The sequence below is a fragment of the Oreochromis niloticus genome, linkage group LG14 (genome assembly GCF_001858045.2).
Source record: "Oreochromis niloticus isolate F11D_XX linkage group LG14, O_niloticus_UMD_NMBU, whole genome shotgun sequence".
NCBI classification, from domain to species: domain Eukaryota; kingdom Metazoa; phylum Chordata; class Actinopteri; order Cichliformes; family Cichlidae; genus Oreochromis; species Oreochromis niloticus.
The window spans coordinates 1,519,454-1,538,642 of record NC_031979.2 but is presented as its reverse complement, the minus strand read 5'-3'; the positions used below and the strand labels follow the sequence as shown (position 1 = coordinate 1,538,642).

The following is a 19,189-nucleotide window of genomic DNA, read 5'->3' as shown; positions in this document are numbered from 1 at the left end:
CAACCTAATAACCCAGACCAGAGCCCAGACAGTAAAACTAAGGCCTCAAACTAGAAACACTAAACAATTATCAGTAAACTGACACAAAGGAGCAAGTGCCATAATACCGAAATGAGATTAGGTCTGACACAAGAACACAACAGAGGCAGAACACATAATGAACTAAAGGGATACAAAATAGACTAAAAACCGCAGAAGGGAACTAGATCAGAAAAACAACTTTTCACCCATTAAACCTGTCGCTCTTGCAGCTTTTGCAATCCGAATTATGAGCCGACTCTCATGTTGTGCCAAACATATTTCGCTTGTTTATGTATTCATTTCTATTAGTGTTATTCAGTTATTACAGTGTAATAGACATTTCTAAGCTAACAGGCAGGAGAAAAAAAGCAAGTGGGAGAAAATACGAGAAAAATATCAAGATAAAAGATAGAGCACAAATAGAAAAGCCACCTGCTGCACCTGTAGTCCAGAACTGCCTGGAAGGTGGCACTCCATAAACACTAATGCACCTCTAATCTATCAGAGATGAAGGCTTTTGAACTGGGCCTGATCAAGTCTGGGAACTTGTTTTTTCCAAAAAGAATTTCTCTGTCATGGTCAATGGGAAACACTATCCGGGAGCGTTCAGGTTGCCTCGGTGGCACACCCTCGGGTTGGGCCATCAGAATCGCACCTGTATTCCATCCCTGGCAATTACCGGAAAACTGTTTCACTTACCGTGGATGACTGCTCCATGCCAGTCCTTTATTCACCGTTAACTTGGCTCTCCTAACCTCTGTGTTTATTCAAGTATTCTCTGACCCGTGTTAATATTGCGCCCTTGTGCTCAGGTCACCATCCGGCAATTGAAGACATCTCTGCCTGTTTTGCATCGAAGAGAACTCCATAGTCTCCATCTCTCCCTCCTCGGATTTTCTCCCACGGACACCCCCCTCCGAGCCCCACGGTCTGACTCTGATTGTAACCCACAGCATTCTAATTCTGGTTTAGTTTTAACTCTCTGCTTTCCTGCACACAAATAATTGTTCCCTTTCTGTGCAGCTTCCACAGTCCCCATCACGGATTCCAGGCATTTCAGTTCCCGGTTTCCTCGGCTTGAGTTATATTCTCGTTCCCCTGGTTGTTCCTGATCATTTATGTTAAGAAATAAATCTGTACATAGTTCCTGTGAATTTTGTATTAAGTCTGCTTTTGGGTCCCTACTGAGTGTAAACCTTGGTTCATGACTTTCTCATTTTGATTCATCCGACCACAGAACATTTTTTTCCTTTAGCTTCAGTCCATTTTTCATGAGCTTTGGTTAACAGAAGTTCATATTTAGATTCTTCTTTGTATGACAGAGCTTCAACCTGCATTTGTGGATGTGACCTGTGTTCACAGACACTGACTCGTAGAGGTGTTCGTGAGCTTGTGCATTGATTTCCATGACAGAATCCATGTTTTTAAAGCATGGCCCAATTCTGATTGGATATTCTGCCTTGTCTATCGTCTGTTGCCTTTCATTTGCCAGGTGGTTTATTATTTGGTTAACTATCAAATTTAATGCTTCAATGCAACTATTTAAAAAAAATTGACCTTGTCCCTTAGACACATTCTCTGAACCTTTTGACAATATTATGTACAGGAAACTATGACAGATTTAAAGTTTGCAGTTTTATGTTGAGAGCATTATTCTGAAATTGTTAAATAATTCTTAGACACTTCTGGGAAACTCTTCCCTCTAAGATGCTCTCTTTATACTCAGTCATGTTACTGACTCCAAAAATGTTTCTCCAGCTGTTTTTTCAGTACTGCAGACTTTTCCAGACTTTTCTGCCCAGCGCCAACATTTTTCTGATGTGTTGCTGCATCAAATTCAATATAGTCTAAATTTTTCTCTGTAAATTTTCTCACTTTAGTCTTTCACGTCTTCCATTTTCTTTCAACTGCAAATCATCCATTCTGTTTATTTATCTATATTAATAATTATTTTCTGTAAATAATATAATTTTCTCTGATATATGTTATTTATATTATTTTCTTTACATTTTACACACAACTTTGCAACTTTTTTTAAATTGGGGTTGAACATGCTTTATATGTCAGTTGCTCCCAACAGCAAGCGCGTGTTCCTCAGGTGTGATTTAGCTGCAAGTCTGTATCACTCACCTGAGTGCAGGTAGCGCCGCTTCACATACAACAGCAGGATCACAACAGAGCCCACAACGAGGTACAAAATCCAGTTGGCTGGCTCTGAAACAGAACACACATGAAGCTCTGCTCCTCCCAGGCTAGCTCCTAGTACTATACTGACACTCACCTTCCACAATCAGAGTGAAGCTCTTTGTGATGGGCACTTTCAGGGACTGATGGGAGACGCTGCATGTGAACTTTTTCCCAGAGTCCCTGAGCGCAGCCTGGAGGTAGAAAACACCTGACAGCGAGAAGGTCATGTCCCTATTTTCTTTGTGGCTGAACAGAACACTATGGTTCAGTGGCTTGGGATGTGGAGTGCCTGGATCCTCCTCGTACCAAATTATCTCCACATCCGAGGGTAGTAGCCATTTGCCTCACACTTAACCATCAAGTCCTTGCCCTCCTGCAATAACAGGGTGGTTCCAACATTGAGGGAGACATGGGGAGACTCTGAGGAAAGGAGAGAGAAAAATAAATAGTAATTTCAATACCTAACAGCAGACAATTATTATAGTAACTGGCCTGTTTTATTTAATTCATTTATTTTAATTTAATATTCTTTCAGGTCAAAACTGGTGACATTTAAAAGTTAAAGTTTAGATTTGGTCTGAGTTCCAGAATTATAGGAAGTCAAATTTAGTAAGATGCATTTCAGGTTACACACTTAACAGAATAATAAAAAAAATATATATATATAAAATCTCCCACCCAGGCTCCACTGAGCATGCATTTTTATCACATACAGTAAGTTCAGCACGGACACAAACAGGCACATCAAGCGTTAGATCTGGATAAAGAGAAACATAAACCTGATCATCACTTACACCAATGTATTTTGGTGTAAGTGATGGAAAAACTGAAACTGCAAGTGAATTTCATTAACATCAAACATTGTAAAGATTATAGAACATATAAGTTTTTTGCAACTTTCTATCGATCCGCCAAGGAGGTTCTGTTTTCGGTCTCGTTTATGTGTCAATCTGTCTATAAACATGAACGCTTGAAAAGTTTTAAATGAATTATGATGAACCTTGGAACTGGTGTAGTGGAGTGTAGTGGAGTAACAATCCAACAAATAGATTTAACAGTTCATTAAAATTTGCCTTCCATCCATCAATGTTAGTTGAAAATAGATTCAGAAAGCAAAAAAACAACCTAATAACTAAGAAACTGAGATTCTTAAAAGTGTGCTATATATTGACAGCATATAAAAAGTACCATATAAAGATTTCAAATATCATGTCACATTTGACCTCTTACCTTTCCTTCAAGGTCAATAGATTGATCTGAAGGTCAAAGTAATAAAATGCTATAAAGAGCTATTTAAAAATAGGTTTCTTACTCTCATTGTTTGTACTGACAACATATACAGTACCAGTCAAAGGTTCACAGTTTCTTATGGCAAGCACAATAATCAATCATTACTTTAACAACTGGAGATCAGTCAGTCTGGAAAACTGCTAAAATTTTGAATTTGTCCCCAAGTGCAGTCCCAAAAACCATCAAGCACTACGATGAAACTGGCTCACATGAGGACCGCCCCACGAAAGAAAGACCAAGAGTCACCTCTTCTGCTAAGGATAAATTCATCTGAGTCACCAGCCTCAGAAATCACGAGCTAACAGCACCTCAGATTAGAGCCCAGATAAATGCCACACAGTAGCAGACACATCTCTACATCAGCTGTTCAGTGGAGAGTGTCCGAATCAGGCCTTTGTGGTCAAATAGCTGCTAAGAAAGCACTACTAAGGAAAAGCAACAAGCAAAAGAGATTTGTTTGGGTCAAGAAACACAAGAAATGAACATTAGACCAGTGGAAATCTGTGTTTTGGTCTGATGAGTCCAAATCTGAGATGTTTGGTTCCACCCACCGTCTATTTGTGTGACACAGAAAAGGTGAACAGGTCTCTACATGCATGGTTCCCACTGTGAAGCATGGAGGAGGTGGTGTGATGGTTAGGGGGTGCTTTGCTGGTGTCACTGTTGGGGACTTATTCAAAATGGAAGGCACACTGAACCAGCATGGCTATCACAGCATCCTGTAGCAACATGCCATCCCATCCGGTTTGCTATTAGTTGGACCGTCATTTATTTTTCAAATTAAATGAGAAGGTGTGTCCAAACTTTTGACTGGTAGTATAGACATATAGGGAATGGTCCAAACCTATGTACCTTGAATCTGCAGATATATATCCACCTTGGCGAACAGTGGATTCACGGACACTGAACAAATGTAGGTCCCTTCACTGATCATCGTGGTGGAGGCGAGGATGTAGGAGGCATCTCCAGCCGCAAGGGCATGTAGTCCGACACCGCTCCCCTTGGTCTGTCCTGTGCGCCTGTTGTAACTGAAGAGCTCAGTCCTCTCACCAGGGCGGTGCCTATGCCACTCTACGGTGACCTTTGCACCCTTGTGGTCGACATCAAACTGGCAGTGGAGCTTTTGCTGGAACTTCAGGCGTGCTTTAACTGAGGGAGTCTGTGTTTTGATGACCATGGCGACTGCAGAAACAGATGTGACAAACAACACAAGTGTCCTTTACTCAAATAGGTGACAACCACTTCCTGTATCTATGACATGACAATTATTTGGCCATCCACCATTCCAAGTCAATATAACTATAACTGTCTCTCTCTATTTCTACTCTAATCTCCGAGACACAAACACAGTTTCTTTCAGCACTCTGTCCTTAAATGTCTGCTACTGCAACAGGCAGGCAATTAAATAAAACCCCTAGGAGATAGTCTGTGGGGCTCAACAAAAACACACCATCCTCACATGTGAGTTTACCTGCGGTGGTGAGTACCTCTTTGTCAGCAATGACAGACCAGTTGTGGTAGTCTGGCTGCCCTGGGGGAGGCTGGTCAGAGGGGTGTCTGAGGGAGCCAGCGACTGCGAAGCGGCCCCTGCTGTGTCTGAGGATGCAGGTAAACCAGTGGTTGTACTCCCGGGCACCGAGGACAGGCCAGCGAATGTAAGTGCCCTCTGTGCTGTATCTGTGCAGCTCACACTTCAGCTGCTCTGCCTCCACCCCCTCCACATACTGCAGCAGATCCAACTTTGATCCTAGAAGATGATAAAATAAACACTAACACATTGTTGTTGTTTTTTCAGCCTTCTTCTCATGCAGGCTGCAGTAACTCACTGGTGACCAGGAAAGTGATGGCGTTTGGGTTAACAGGAGCATCTCCTTTCTGACCAAACTGAAGTATAGCCTCTCTGGGGATGACCCGGGTTTCAGTGTGGTTGTCCTTGTTCAAATACAAACGCTCATCAATGAAGTAACAAGGCAGCCACTGGATCTGATGGACACTCCACACACCTGAATGACACGAATACTTCAGTCAGACAGCATAGCCGTTGGAATTCATGCGGTAGACTAGAATATCTATAGTCACTTTTGACCTAACACGCACAAGCTGACCTAAGCTAATCTGTGACAACGTGTTGCACTATAACTCACCTGCACTTAGATACAAGTAAAAAAGTATCCTCAAGATTAAAACCGTCATTCTTTCCCGGTGCCCTCCACTGTCGGACTCCTTGTTGTCTGATGTCCACACAAAGTTTCTCTTGATACTTTCACTTTCATTTCAAAGGAAAAAGAAAAAAGGAGTGCGATTTCTGGCGTGATGAGCAGCTCGAAAACCAAACCTTTAAAATAAAAACCCTTAATCATAATCAAAAAAGTTAATAAAATCCAGAATATATGCTAGAAAAAAAAATAAATAAATAAAAAATCAGGATACAACGTCCTAGTTCTTTTTACAGCGTTCCTGTTTTCATGTTAGACGTAACATTATTGTAGCTGGAGCCTATCCCAGCTGCCACGTGGCCAGAGGTCTGTCTGGTAGGAAGACTGTGGTAGGTGCATATTTTACTTTATCCATTACCACACAAACGGACTCTAAACTGTGAGCGGTACCCGGTGTACTTGGAGTCATGGGGCAAATGTACTCCATACTCAGGATTACTGAAATGTGACTATGTGAACCACCGCACCACACAGTTTAATAAATAGTTCACAGCAGTTCATGAGGAGTCAACAGCTTGCAACAGGTCCTTTTGCTTTTGACTTTATATAAAACTCGTAGTACTGACTTTGCCCTGAGGTGTCGCTGTGAGCGCATGACGACAGCAGCCTTACTAGTCTTTCCGACACCAGAGCTGATGGACGAGAACCATGTCACTTCCTGTTAATCTCGTTTTACAGAAATTCACTATTTAGTTCACCTGAAAGTCCTGAAATAATAGCAGTGAATGTAGCCAAAGCACTCAAATAATTATTTCTCCATGCCCGATTTTAGGTCTAACAATCTACATCATACGTTATTTAGATATTGGGAGCGTAGTTAAACCACAACAAAACCTATCATGCATATGAGAACTGCTTGTGGTGGTCGAAGGTGATTACTGTCTGGAAGTTACTGCCAGAAGTTTTCCGCGGCTGTTTGTTTCATGCCTGAAAGCAAAGTAGTCGATGCATTATGCGGCTCTTGGTGCTGTTTGTATTACACCGAAATGTTGGAATCCCATAAAAAATGTGAAAATGGAGCTATATCTATTAACTATTAAGGAAAATATTTAAAAAAAAACAACAACAACAACAATAACCAAAATTGACATTCTGGGGCTACAGAGCCATAGAACTCTATTCATTCTGCCATATGCTTAGAGCGCCCTCTATGAAACCGGAAATCCACAGAGTGGGAGTTCTTGATCATGAATTCTCTCTGGTTGTACACGCTGATGCTAACAGCGGAAGCGCTTTATACAAAGTTGGTGTCACTCTGATAGAAACCTTTGCTGGGAGGTAGTTTCGTGTTTGCTCTCTACTTCATTGGAACTAAAATTAGCAAACTAGCTTCTTAGCATCCAGGTCCACTCTGCAGCTTTGACACTAATAATGAACAAAGGTAACCGCTACACTTCTCACGTTCTCATACAGAAAACACGAGTCACAATTTCTCTTATGCTGTAGTAAATGTTGCGTGTGCTAAAAGAAAATAACAGCAAACCGTGATTTTTCGCCATAATCAAACCCCCCCCCCCAAAAAAAAAATTAAATAGTATCAGCTTTAGCAGTTTAAGAGGTAATGCTGTTCTCTAACCGCTCTGCTGCATGTGTGTGAGAATGACAGAACAGCGACATTTTATTCTATATATATTTATATAGCTTGTATTAATTCTGTGTGGAACTGAAAAATACACACTAATACCTTATTCTACAGAGTGTGGCTGTTCATATAAAAGATCACGATTTAAAATAATGAGATACAAGTAACCTCTCTGAGCTCAGGCTTCACACCATGTTCCTTCCACTGTCAACTTTAGATGAGCCAGAGTTGAACTTCAGCTTATCCCCAGTCAAAAGCCATTTTCAAAGTGGCATTTTTTGGTCTTAAGATCAAATGTGTTGTTTTTTGCGCATCTTTGCCATTTTAGGCTAATTTAAGGAGCTGAGAGGACAGTTAAAAATTAAAAAAAAAATCAATTTCCTCTGGCAAATATGAGTTTTGATGCCTTTTCTCTTGTTCTTTCAGATTCGACAGTACTTCAGGGAGCTTTCCTCCTGGCTGATAAGCTGTGTTCCCCCTCATGCCTGTCCACCATTCAGAAAGCAGACTGGAGCCGGGTGGGACATGTGATCCTGGAAGCACTCAAAGAAATCTGCAGACAGGATGAAGTCAGTGACTGTCCCAACCGAGCAGCCGAGAGCTGGAAGAAGAGGATGGTTTGTGTTGTGTGGCTGAAGCTGCTGTGCAGAGAGGCTGAGGAGAACGTTGAGTTGGCTTGGAGGGAGAACCCTTTCTTCTCTCTCCAGAACAGCCTCCCTAAGGTCAGCCGTGTCGTCCTGCTGGAGCTGGTGAAGTCAGCAGCAGCTGCGGGTGTTTTTGCCAGTTTCCTCCTGCGTCTTCCTCACGCTCAAATCTGTGCTGAGCTGGAAAGGCTGGTGGAACATGTGAGGAGCGATCCCGTAGGGGAAGACGATATCCGACTCCTTCTGGAGGTTTGGTGGGAGCTGTGGAAAGGCAGAGCGGAAGAGAAGGTTGGAGAAGAAGAGAGCATAGAGAAGATGTTTGCCAGCCAGCTTGCTCACCTCTCCTCTGAGTCCTCCAGTCTGTCCCCTCAGGCTGCAAAGAGGTTAAAGTTAGACACGCCAGATTCAGCAGATATTCTGCACATTCTCCTTCACGCGCTTAAAGGCATGAAATGTCACATATCCTCAGCTGACCTCTGCTTTCAGTCCTTATCCATTTCCCTCGATGCTCTTTACACAACCTTCCTGATAGACCAAAACGTGGTGCTTCCAGCTAAAGAGAAGTTGGACTGTTTGTGTAAAATCCTCCAAGCCAGAGAGGAGAACATGGAGAAGCTGAGTCCTGAAATGATTCAGGAAGCTCTGAAAGACTTGCGTGCTTCTCACACACCTTCTCAGTTTCAGCTGTGCCAGATGAAGCTGAGTGAAGCCCTGAAGATTATCACAGAGCTTGCACAGTTTTGGCAAAGCAGTGTTCTCAATCAATGTGACCACTCCAGTCCTAGTTACTCTGCTTTCCTGCTAGAACAAAGCATCCAGAGGGTCCTGGCTTCTCTAGAGGAAGCACCCGGAGCTGGGACTGACGACTTTGAAGGAGAGAATGATACACTCAGAGGTGTGCTGAAGTCACTGTCCCTCCCTGTAGCAGAGAGCAGCCCTGAAGTGAGCGCAGAGGTCGCTGCTGTCATTATCACCCATCACCTGGAAGACTCTGAGGACTTTGCAGTGTTGTTTGCCAGTGAGCCATCATGGGCAGAACGTGCGGATCGCTGGCTCGACTGCCTGGAAAAAAACCAGGGGGCCTTCCGGCAGCACGGTACCCTCATGAGCCTCGCCTCCACCCTAATGAGCAGACTCCATAGCAAGAGCGCTAACGTGAAGCAGTGCCACAAACTGCTGAAAATCGCTTCAGGTATTTTCTCCACACTCACATTAGAAGACCAGAACAAAGCGTTGGCTGCCATGCTGAGATTATCCAGCAGGGGGTTCTTCGAGTGCTCTGTACCTGCTGCTCTAGCTGACGGGTTTGAACAGGAGCTCAACATGGCCTTCAATTGCATCATTCAGGGGGCGGGCGGAGCTTCAGCGGGAGCTTCACAGGGCAACCTGACTACGGCAGCCTCTCTAGTTGCAAGAGTAGCCTTTCAGAACCCCGAAGCCACTTTGAGGTCCTGCTGTCATTCGGCTGTTTTTAACAAAGGAGCTTTCTCTCTAATGGCTAAGATCCTGGAACAGCTGCCAGGACTCAGAGACCAGAGGGGAAGAAGAAATGGAGGGAGAAAAAAGGTGGTGTGCAATTTACTTGGCAAGTGTTTACAGGACGTGATCCAGACCAAGTCACTGTCAGCAACTGAAAAAGAACAGTTCCTCAAGTTCCTGAGTCTGCTCATGGAGCCCGTCACTTCAGCTGAGGGAGAAGGAAAGAGGGAAAGCATTCTGTCACCTCAGGAAGTCGTGAACACCTTTGTCCTGCCTAACCTCTCAGCTACAGGTGAGTCTCACATGTTTATGTTTACCACAACCTACATTAGCTAATTTCTTAACATTTTACAGTTGTGATCAAAAGTTTAGAGCCACTCATCATGGATATGAATATCATGGCAAGTCTGGGCTTTTAACATTTTCAGGGTGGAATGATTGTACAGCATACATGTGTAATGACTTTGAAAAAAACAAAACAAGAATTGGATCCACAAGTTTTAATTTATTTTCACTGATCCTGACAGGGTCAAAATTCTAAATGTTAAATGAAAAGGTTAAGTGTACCGTAGCAAGTTGCATCTTCATCAGAAACTTTTAGTTGTTACCAATAAGCCTCTGGCATAGTTCTTGGCAGAATTGATAGGTTATTCGAAATTATTGGTTTCCAGGCATAGACCACTAGAGTTGAAGTCTGGGCTTTAGGAAGGCCATTCCAGAAGGCTACGGTGATGTCAGCCTTCTTTATCCAAGTTTCAACCATCTGACTGTTGATTTGAGCCACAGAGCATGATGCTACCACGACCATACTTGACAGCAGGTACAGCATTCTTAAGTTTGAAAGCCTCCTCTTTACTCCTCCAAACATACCTCTTGTCACTGTGGACAATTTTTGTCTCATCTGACAAATCAAACTTTTTTCCACAAGGGATCTGACTTGTCCATGTGAGCAGCTGCAAGTGTCAGTTAAGTGTGAAGGCGTTGATTTTGGAGCAGGGGCTTTTATATCGGCACCTTCTTGGTCCATGGCGATGTTAAAAAAAAAAAAACCTTCACTGTGGACAGTGATGCTGCTGTTCCAGAAGTTTCCAGTTAAAGGCAGGCTTGGTGGTGCCTGGGTTGTCCCTGAACCAATTTCATCTTATCTGAGAGTGACTGTTTGTTTTTTCCACAAATTGGAACAGCGGTTCACTTACAGTGTACTTGTTCTTACATACAGTTGTTTGAACTGGTGATCACAGAGTCTAGCTGCTGAAAGCTGGCTCCATTAAGCATCTGGAATGACCTTCCTAAAGTTCTGAACTGAACCCTATTTAAAAGTTGACCAACCAATTTAAATGAAATGTATTTAAATTAAATACAAATTCTGCCAATAAGAGTGTTTAAATAGCAGCCAGAGTTATGGCAGATGACTACTAAAAGCATCTGGTTAAAGTGTGGTTAAAGGCACATTTAATCAAATATTAGTAAGGTGCATGTATATATGAGAGCCTGTATATTAAATCTTCGCCCTGTGTGGATCAAAGAAAATCCAAAATAAATTCAAACTTGCATTCAGACATGCACCCTATTCTTTTTTCTCTTTTTTTTAAGTCATTACAGATGGATTCTATACAAGCATTCCAGCCTAGAAAAGAAACCGATCAAAGAAATCATGAAAAGCCCCAAATCACCCTGACATATATCACCATGATAAGTGGATGGAAACCTCTGACCACAGCTGTAGATCCATTTTAAGTTACATTTGGCTAATCCACCTATAACCCAAAGTTGTCACATAAATGCATTGGGGTGTAAAGTTAATTATTTGTTACTGATAGTTATTCTGTGGTTCTGCCAGCTCACTGTTCTGTGGATGCAGAGCTGAGTATGCAGCTTCTCCAGACTGCATTGTCTGTGGACATGCAGGAAGCAGCCACCACTCCTCACTGGGTGTTGGACTGCTCTCCCTTCCCCCTCCTCTACATGCTGGCCCAGCTACACAACCAGACTCTTAGGTTTGTATCATAAGTAAAGCTTTCCACTTTTTTATTTCTGAGATGTTAAACCTTTATAGCCTTTACCATCATTTGATTTCAACTGAAATCCACCTGATCCCTCCTAGATGTTGGGAGCAACCACCAGACCACCACATCTGGTCCATGGACAAGAAAGAGCTGCTGTTATCAGTGCTGACCACACTGGGGCAGGTGGTGGGTGCAGAGGTGGCAGCGGCCCCCAGCAGCTGGTCCCGAGCGCTGTTCTGGCTCCACAACAAGATGGAAGAGCTGGACTGGACGGTTCAGTTCCTGCTGAAGCCTGTGTGGGGGGAGCACTTTAAAAATGAGGTGCCCTCCTCTCTGCTGGCTGTGTGTGATCTAACTGAACAGGTACGTCCTACTGCAGAACCTGTCTACTCCTGAGTTTCTTTGAAGAACAGTGTCAGGTATCAACATCCAATCTGTGAAAATACAAACCCAGGTCTGGGTAAAACATAAATAAAACAGAATATTTGCAAACATCGTAAACGCTCATTTTATTCAAAGTACAACACTCAACGTGTCAAATGTTTAAACTGAGAAAATTTACCTTTTTTTAAAAAAAAAAGAAGAAGAAGAAAACAAAAGCTCCTTTTCAAATTGGAGGCAGAACTTTGAGACAAGGCCTCAAAAGATTGGAAAAGTCAGTGTTACTAAAACAAGTGGCTGATAACTAATTAGGTTAACTGGAAGCAAGTCAGTAACAATACAGAGTAAAAAGAGCATCTTAGAGAGGCAGTGTTTCTCAGAAGTAAAGATGGGCAGAGATTTACCAGTCTGCAAAGAAATGTAATTGCAAAGATTTTGAGTATCTCATCATCTCTGGTACATAACCTCATCAAAAAGGTTCAAAGCATCTGGAGAAATCTCTGTGGCAGAGGACAGGACCTTCAGGCCCTCAGAAAGCAATGGATTAAAGGAAAAACAGCCATGATTCCGTCATAGAAATCAGGAACGCTTCCAGAAATCACTGTTTGTGAATATGATCCAGAAAATCCGCCGTCTTCTCTGAGGCAAAGCTCATGAATGGACTGATAGATCCAAACTGTTCTGTGATCAGATAAATCAAAACTCGAAAGCTCTGAAAGGTCACTTAACTTTAAAAAAAAAAAAACAGCAAATAGAAAAATGCGTAAAAGCACAAAAACCACTACTGAAGTGTTTATGGGGACACAATAATGTGACGGACCAGCTACAGAAGTGACCAGAACCAAAACATGCACAAGATCACACTGAGACATGTTTAAAAGAAGAGGACTAGTCAGAGAAGACGATGCAGGGTAACACAAGATTCATATAAAACTGTAGATGTTGTACATGTTTGCTATTAGCTGCTAAACAGCCATCTGTCATTGTGTCCACAAAAACACTTCAATTTTTTTAATGATTTTTCTATTTGCTGGTGTTCTTTGACCTCTGCGGGCCACCGTAATGTACAGGTTTTAGGTTTTCAATCAGTACATGCTGCTCAGCCTGTAGACCTTTAAGCCATTTTTGTAGCAGGCTGTAAACCAAATTTTCAATGCTGTAAATTTAGGTATTTTAACATCGAAATCTAGCTCACAGGCTCACTTTTTGAGAAAAAAATATGTGATACTGTTATTTGTGTGGTTTCTCCACACTGAGAGTTTTTGCTCTTGGTTTGCATTGAACACTATGTCTGTCCTGTAGGAATGGTTGGGTGTGGACCTTCCCTCGTACGGCCTGGGCACAGGTCTTTTAGCCTGGATGGAGTGTTGCTCCATATCTGACTCTCTGCAGAGCACCATGCTGTCCTGTCTCACTCTGGACCAGCACAAACCTGACCACGTCAGCATGTTCAGCAAAGGCCTGCTAGTGGCTCTGACTCAGATGCTGCCCTGGTGCTCCGTCTCCCAATGGAGCAGGCTGCTGAGAGCCCTCCGTGAGCTGATCACATCCAGCCGCCTTCACGTGCCTTTCTCTCTGGAGTACGTGGACTTTCTGCCCCTACTGGACCTGAGGAAGTTTTCATGTGAACTCCGCCTGTCGGTCCTTCTGCTTCGAGTCCTGCAGCTGCTCTGTGGCTCCAGCTGCTCTGACTGGCTGTTGGCGGATGGCTGGGCACACGTGGGCAGGTTATATGCCCACGCTGTGAGGGACATGATGAATTCACTACGAGCCAAACTGCCTCTTCCTTCATCTGGTGCTTTCACTGCTTCTGCTTCAACTCCTCCTAAAACACCAGCAACCACAGACTCAAATCCAACTCTCATATGTCTAAAGTCCAGAGAAGCCAGAGACACTTCTCTGATATCAAAGGATTCACAGAAGGAGACTGCTCCGAGCCAGGAAGTTCTTTTTGTTCTGAGCCAGCTCTTCTGCCATGTTCAGCACGTCCAGGTACGACTTCTCTACACCGTTCTGTCTCTGATTGGCAAATCTTTTCCTCTTATAACCAAACAGCATGTTTGCTCAAATTTAGTGATGCACTTGGATCAGCATGTATTAGATGGCATTGTATTTGACTGCTACAAAGTTCTCTCAGTGTGTTCTTTTCCTGAGTCAGGACTACAGGCTCACTGGTGAAATGTGTCTTCCCTTCAGGTGATGATGCCAGGAGGCCAGTGTGAGCCTCTGTTCCTCTCTAGTCTGGAGATCCTCAGTCAGTACGAGGCCATTATGGCCGCCTTCCCAAACAGCTGCACCCCACTGGAGTGCGACAACACCCGCCACTTCTTCTCTACCATCTCAGACAACTTAGACAACCCAGAGATGAAGGCTGTGCTGCAGCAGAAAATTGCTCAGCTCATGTCCTCAGCAGCATGATCCACACATTGATCTATCTGCTGTATCCCACTGAGCACTTTGAGTTTGCAAAAACTCAAAATCCTGAATATGTCTGCTGATTAACAACAGTGTAATGTTAAGGTCATGTTTAATATGAGCACCTCTCTAAGAATCTGCTAATGACGTCAGTGTGTGTACAAGTTATCCCTGTGAGCCAGAAGCTCAGGCTGGAGACGGCTCTAAATAGTTTTATTTATTGGTTCTATGTGATGTGATAGAAAAGATATTTTTAATATGAGACACAGACCTGCTGTATGTGAGGGCAGGACACAAAACTACTCATGTAGGGTGCAAGAATGAAAGCATGGAGATGGAAATAAGCAGGAAATCTGTCACACTAACGAGCTTGAAATCCGTGGATTAAAAAACAAACTTAAAATCATATTTTGCAACACGTTGAGCAGTTATTACTAGTGGCACTAACACTGTAGACAGCATGCAAACTTGAGCTAAATGTATGTACTGTACACGAGGGGCACTCAGTCAGTGTGTTATTATTTCCTCCTTTATTCATTAAAGTGACTTTAATTTATACAAACAGATTCTGTGTAGTTGGGTAACATTGTTGAGGCTCTAACATATAAAAGCTGAACAGACAAAAGGAAAACCGCACTGCTGACAGACGATGTGATAGAGTCACAGTTAAACAACTATTTCCTGTTAAATCTGACTTAATTTTATTATGAAAATAATAAACTTATTTTTTCATTAACTGTAGCAATAATCTGAGGGTTTTGTGTTGTTTTTTGAAAATCATGGAGCCTTCAGTCTTTGCGAGCCGGCCCTTTCCTCTGCCTCAGGTACAGTCTGTTGGCTTTCCTCAACAGAAGGATAAACCAGTAGATCTGTGGAGCCAGGAGCACTAGGTTACCCACGTTGCATTGCAGCGGCAGGTGAAAGACCACTCTGTGCAGAGGAATCCCGAATTGCCGGCCATACATCCAGTACATGAAGGGGAAGAGCAGTATCCGGCATGTGAAGAAACTGAGCAAGACTATGATGCCGTTGATCCTGTGGAGCCTGGTGTTGTTGAGACCCAGCTGGATATGAAACATAGAAAGATGGTGAGGGGACTTCTTTAATACATCCATGTGCGTAACACAAAACGCTTTTATGCAAACATGATAAGAATTTATGCCATTTGTCGTACTCAGGGTTCGTACGGGTGCTTGAAATCCTTGAAAATGCTTGAATTCTAATGTCATCTTTTCAAGGTTTGAAAAGTGCTTGAATTTCAGATGTGGTGCTTAAAAGTGCTTGAAAATGTAACTGTATTTCATTCACAATAAATAGCTATCTGATTGAATTGTTTTCTTATCAGATAGAGAAATAAAATGAGACGCAAAAGCAAAATTTCCCCGCCTGGGCTGCCTTGCGTCTGTTTCAATATGTGACCCCGCCCCTCCCTCGGACAGTCGGGGATGAGTGCGCTGAGTGTGATGCAGTATGGCAGCGCTATTACGGAATATGCTGTGAACTTAGCTAACATTACTTAGCAGTAATATGAGTTAATTTACTCAAGTGAAAGCTTTAAACATTAGCCCGATACATAACTAGCTAACTTAAGGCTTTCTGATTAACCCTCTGGGGTCGACGGACCCAGAGTCTCCATTTCAACTTGGGTCGAACGTGTGGACTTCAAGCTATATACCAGTTTTTAAATTGTGTTGATAGGTCACGTAAAACCGATGTTTTTTTTGGGGGGGGGGGGGGTTCTGAATAAAACAGTGGCGTTTACTCCGGGAAGAAACGGTAAAAGCAGCGTTTTTTATGGAGAGCGCTAGCAAACACGCTTTGCTTGTGAGTGAAAAAAAGAAAAAACACTCCTTCCCTATTGGTGGAAAAATGTACCATGTCGACCAATCAAAAAAATGATATGGCAACATGTGGTATTTGGTTGTAGGGAAGAGGGAGAGAGCGAGTGAGCGAAAAAGAGAGTTTTGATACGTGAGAGATTTGTGATGTTTATCATGTTTGGAGTCTCAAGTTAGTGTGTTGTCTTGTGTAGTTAGTGTGTAGTGTAGTCGTTTTGTTTTGTGTGTCAGTTCTACTAGTGAACGTCACAGTTGCTGCAAAAAAGCCACCAAAGGCAGATTGCAGTGTAAACGCTGAGTGACACACCTGCTGTCAGACTTGCAGGTTTATCCCTGTGCTGTTCTCATCTGTGTTATAGTGGACACAAACTATTTATGCAACTCCAAAAAATAATTTGTGTGCCTTCTTATTTGATGCAGCACACCTGATTGTTCTGTAAATAGTTTTGAATGGTTATATAAAAAACGTCTGAGCCTTGGCTGCATTTTTAGGTAAATAGTACCATGTAACTTTGTTGTTTGCAAAACTTGTTCATATTTTTTTTTTTTTAAATGTCCAATTTCTATTTGCATTTCAAGTTATGAAAATGATTCGTTAAACATGCTTGTGGTTTTTACAGTCAAAAATATCACTTTCTACTTATATTTTAAATTTTGTCTGAATTTATGTAAAATAAATTGTACTGAGGTGATGCAAATTGATGCATTTTTTCTGGGGGGGGGGGGGGGGGGGGGGCTGGAAAAGCTTAAAAAGGGACCTTGAAAGTGCTTAAAAAGTACTTGAATTTGACCCTGAAAAAAGCGTACGAACCCTGCGTACTACAACACGATCTTTTATACATGACCATTATAAACCCTGCACGCAGGGTCCCACATTAAAAACACAGGACCAGGTAGGTTCATCATTAAAAACGGCATTTTGTATTTAATCGGATTATCTTTCTCTAACAGTAAATTTGCTTGATGATCTGAAATTGTTAGTGTGACAGATTTTCACACCCATATGTTTTGGCTAGTCTCTGGGGCCTTTGTACTGTCTGCCACTCTGGCCCTGTCAGCTGTGGGAGACTCTTCAGTCTATGGATCTGGAGCTTAGGCCCTGTTCCTGTGCTGCCAAGATCGGAGCCTCTGTGCTGTCCTTTAAGCCAGCCTTTTCTTGCCACTAGTGGGATTTCTTGATGTCAGCCTTCCTCTGTCTACTAAAGGTAAATCCCATGTATTACCTGGATGAGAATCTTTCCAATGGAGACAAAAGGAGTGCTGAACTCTGTGGTGAACAGGCAGCCGATGAAGAAGTCCCCCAGCTTCTGAGTATGGTAGTGGCTCAGATACATGGCATAGATGTCAAAGACCACGTAGGGCACTCCAAACAATACAAACCCGTTCACCAGCCAGTGACTGTGAAGTGAGACAGCAAACACTTTCACTGAACTAACAAACTGACAATCTAATGATAACTCATGTCTTCATGTGCAACAAACTATGAAACACTAACCTGTCAGTAATGACGTCCCTGCAGGATGTCATGACTGTGACTCCAGCTGCAGTAGCCAGAGATGCATGGATGGCAGAAACCAGCCTTTAGTAAGCAAAGCAACTGTTTGAGTAGATACACCAAAATGCACGTTTATTTGTTGTCTGGCTTTTTAATAGTACCCACTGCACACGTAATGAATATTCAAACCCTCACAGGCGTGCAATGTGTTGCCTTCGGCACATATCCAACAAACACATAGCCAAATATTTGTGTCAAATTCTAAAATCTAAGTCAAGCTCATATTTAACGGGAATCAGAGGATTCCTTAGGTCAAAAACGCCTCTATGGTTTGTTATGTATGTGCCGAATTTAGCTACTCTTTCGTGTTAGTAATGTGACACAGGAAGCAAATCTCCGCAGTGTGTGTAACGAGACAGATAAACAACACAACATTAAACTGGCGTTTGTGTTAACGTAGTCTGGTGAGGTACCCGTGTGGACGCTGACCTCTCACTGACACAAACCACGTCAGCGTCGCTCCACTGTGTGAAAGTGGATTTAAGGACTTTTCTGGAGCCGCAGAAAAGTCCAGGGAACACCAGAGCGCCACAGACCAGGGCAGAAAGCATTATGTTAGCCGGCCTCTTCCTGGTCGCCGGCCTCTTCCTGGTCGCCGTAACCGCTTTAACACAGTCCGCACACCAACACCTGCCGTATGGACACCGTCGTATTTCAGTAAGCTAACGGCAGCTAGCTTCTCTGATGTTTTGTTGAACTTGCGTCAACCTTTATTTAGAGGGCTATGATTGGCTGTAGGAGAAGAGCTTTAGACCAATAGAAATCCTTGACTTTAAACTACCTTTGAATTTCTCAGTCTATTCAAATCTCTTTCAATACGTTTCTACTCCTCTTTGGTGATTGAAATATGTGTAATATTTAAATACTAATGATATTTAATATTATTGAAATACTACCCATCTGTACTTGTATTATTATTTTTACAATGTCCTTTTTCCTTTTTCCATTGAAAAAGAAGCGTGGGAAGGTAATGGTGATTAAGTACTACAGGATTATATTATGTATTTATTTTTTAAAAGAGAAAGTTTTATGAAATTCTATGTTTTTAATAAAATTCTAAGAAAATGTCGTAATGAGAGTGACTTACCAATAAAAGGACATGTCAGTCCAGTCTAAGATAAATCTTCTTTTAACATTATTATGGATTCATGTCCATTTAGATTAAATAAAACACTTAAACAGTTTCCAGTATGCAGTCTGTGATACCAACATATAGTAGAACCAGCGTGTCATATATTTACAGGCAGCAAGCAGGAAAGTGTGCTTGGTTCTCACAGAGCAGGAATGCAAGGTGGCTCCGGCCTTTCTCAAGAGGCATTACAACAGAGAGAGACATGGTACTGAAAGGACCCTGGACTGGAATCTACAGTACGGAAGAATTCTGTACCGGCAAAGCTGCTGACAGAAATATAACTTCCAAGGGAAGAAAAGCTTTTTTAAAACCATATTTTGAAGAAAAGTCAGCAAAATTCTGAGTATTATTTTAACAGATTTGACTGACGATTCTGTTAATTATCTTCTTTATTTCCTCTTGCCAATTAAAATGAAAGCATGTAGCTAATGAAAGCTACATGC

At 42.4% G+C, this 19,189-nt stretch overlaps 3 protein-coding genes across 3 annotated transcripts; 1 reads left to right on the top strand and 2 right to left on the bottom strand.

The window, feature by feature from the left end:
• Positions 1-2,530: 2,530 nt before the first annotated feature.
• LOC100709481 (tapasin) lies at positions 2,531-5,988 on the bottom strand (the record flags this gene model as incomplete). The annotated part of the gene is made up of 5 exons (XM_019367297.2): positions 5,643-5,988; positions 5,325-5,501; positions 4,970-5,245; positions 4,351-4,680; positions 2,531-2,628 (listed from the first exon to the last, which is right to left on the bottom strand). Coding segments are annotated over exons 1-5 (930 nt in total), but the record flags the coding sequence as incomplete, so codon positions are not given.
• Positions 5,989-6,933: 945 nt separating this feature from the next.
• Positions 6,934-14,966, top strand: gemin4 (gem (nuclear organelle) associated protein 4). The gene is made up of 6 exons (XM_005465751.4): positions 6,934-7,095; positions 7,723-9,711; positions 11,260-11,416; positions 11,524-11,788; positions 13,109-13,798; positions 14,003-14,966. Exons 1-6 carry the CDS (start codon positions 7,086-7,088, stop codon positions 14,222-14,224), a joined length of 3,333 nt encoding a protein of 1,110 aa, XP_005465808.1. The 5' UTR covers positions 6,934-7,085; the 3' UTR covers positions 14,225-14,966.
• On the bottom strand, positions 14,762-18,311 carry LOC100707865 (TLC domain containing 3A). The gene is made up of 4 exons (XM_003459925.5): positions 18,044-18,311; positions 17,555-17,638; positions 17,283-17,457; positions 14,762-15,285 (listed from the first exon to the last, which is right to left on the bottom strand). The coding sequence occupies exons 1-4, from the start codon at positions 18,163-18,165 to the stop codon at positions 15,010-15,012; spliced, it is 657 nt and encodes a 218-aa protein (XP_003459973.1). The 5' UTR covers positions 18,166-18,311; the 3' UTR covers positions 14,762-15,009.
• Between the last annotated feature and the right edge of the window lie 878 nt (positions 18,312-19,189).

What these genes read in the sequence shown, in the direction of transcription:
- gemin4 (XM_005465751.4), top strand. An exon ending in GCCTAACCTCTCAGCTACAG is followed by an intron (nt 9,712 to 11,259) that starts GTGAGTCTCACA and finishes TGGTTCTGCCAG; the next exon opens with CTCACTGTTCTGTGGATGCA. An exon ending in TGTGTGATCTAACTGAACAG is followed by an intron (nt 11,789 to 13,108) that starts GTACGTCCTACT and finishes TCTGTCCTGTAG; the next exon opens with GAATGGTTGGGTGTGGACCT.
- LOC100707865 (XM_003459925.5), bottom strand. Translation starts at nt 18,165, where the DNA reads ATGCTTTCTGCCCTGGTCTGTGGCGCTCTGGTGTTCCCTGGACTTTTC. An exon ending in AGGGACGTCATTACTGACAG is followed by an intron (nt 17,458 to 17,554) that starts GTTAGTGTTTCA and finishes CTCACTTCACAG; the next exon opens with TCACTGGCTGGTGAACGGGT. An exon ending in TTGGAAAGATTCTCATCCAG is followed by an intron (nt 15,286 to 17,282) that starts GTAATACATGGG and finishes TTTCATATCCAG; the next exon opens with CTGGGTCTCAACAACACCAG.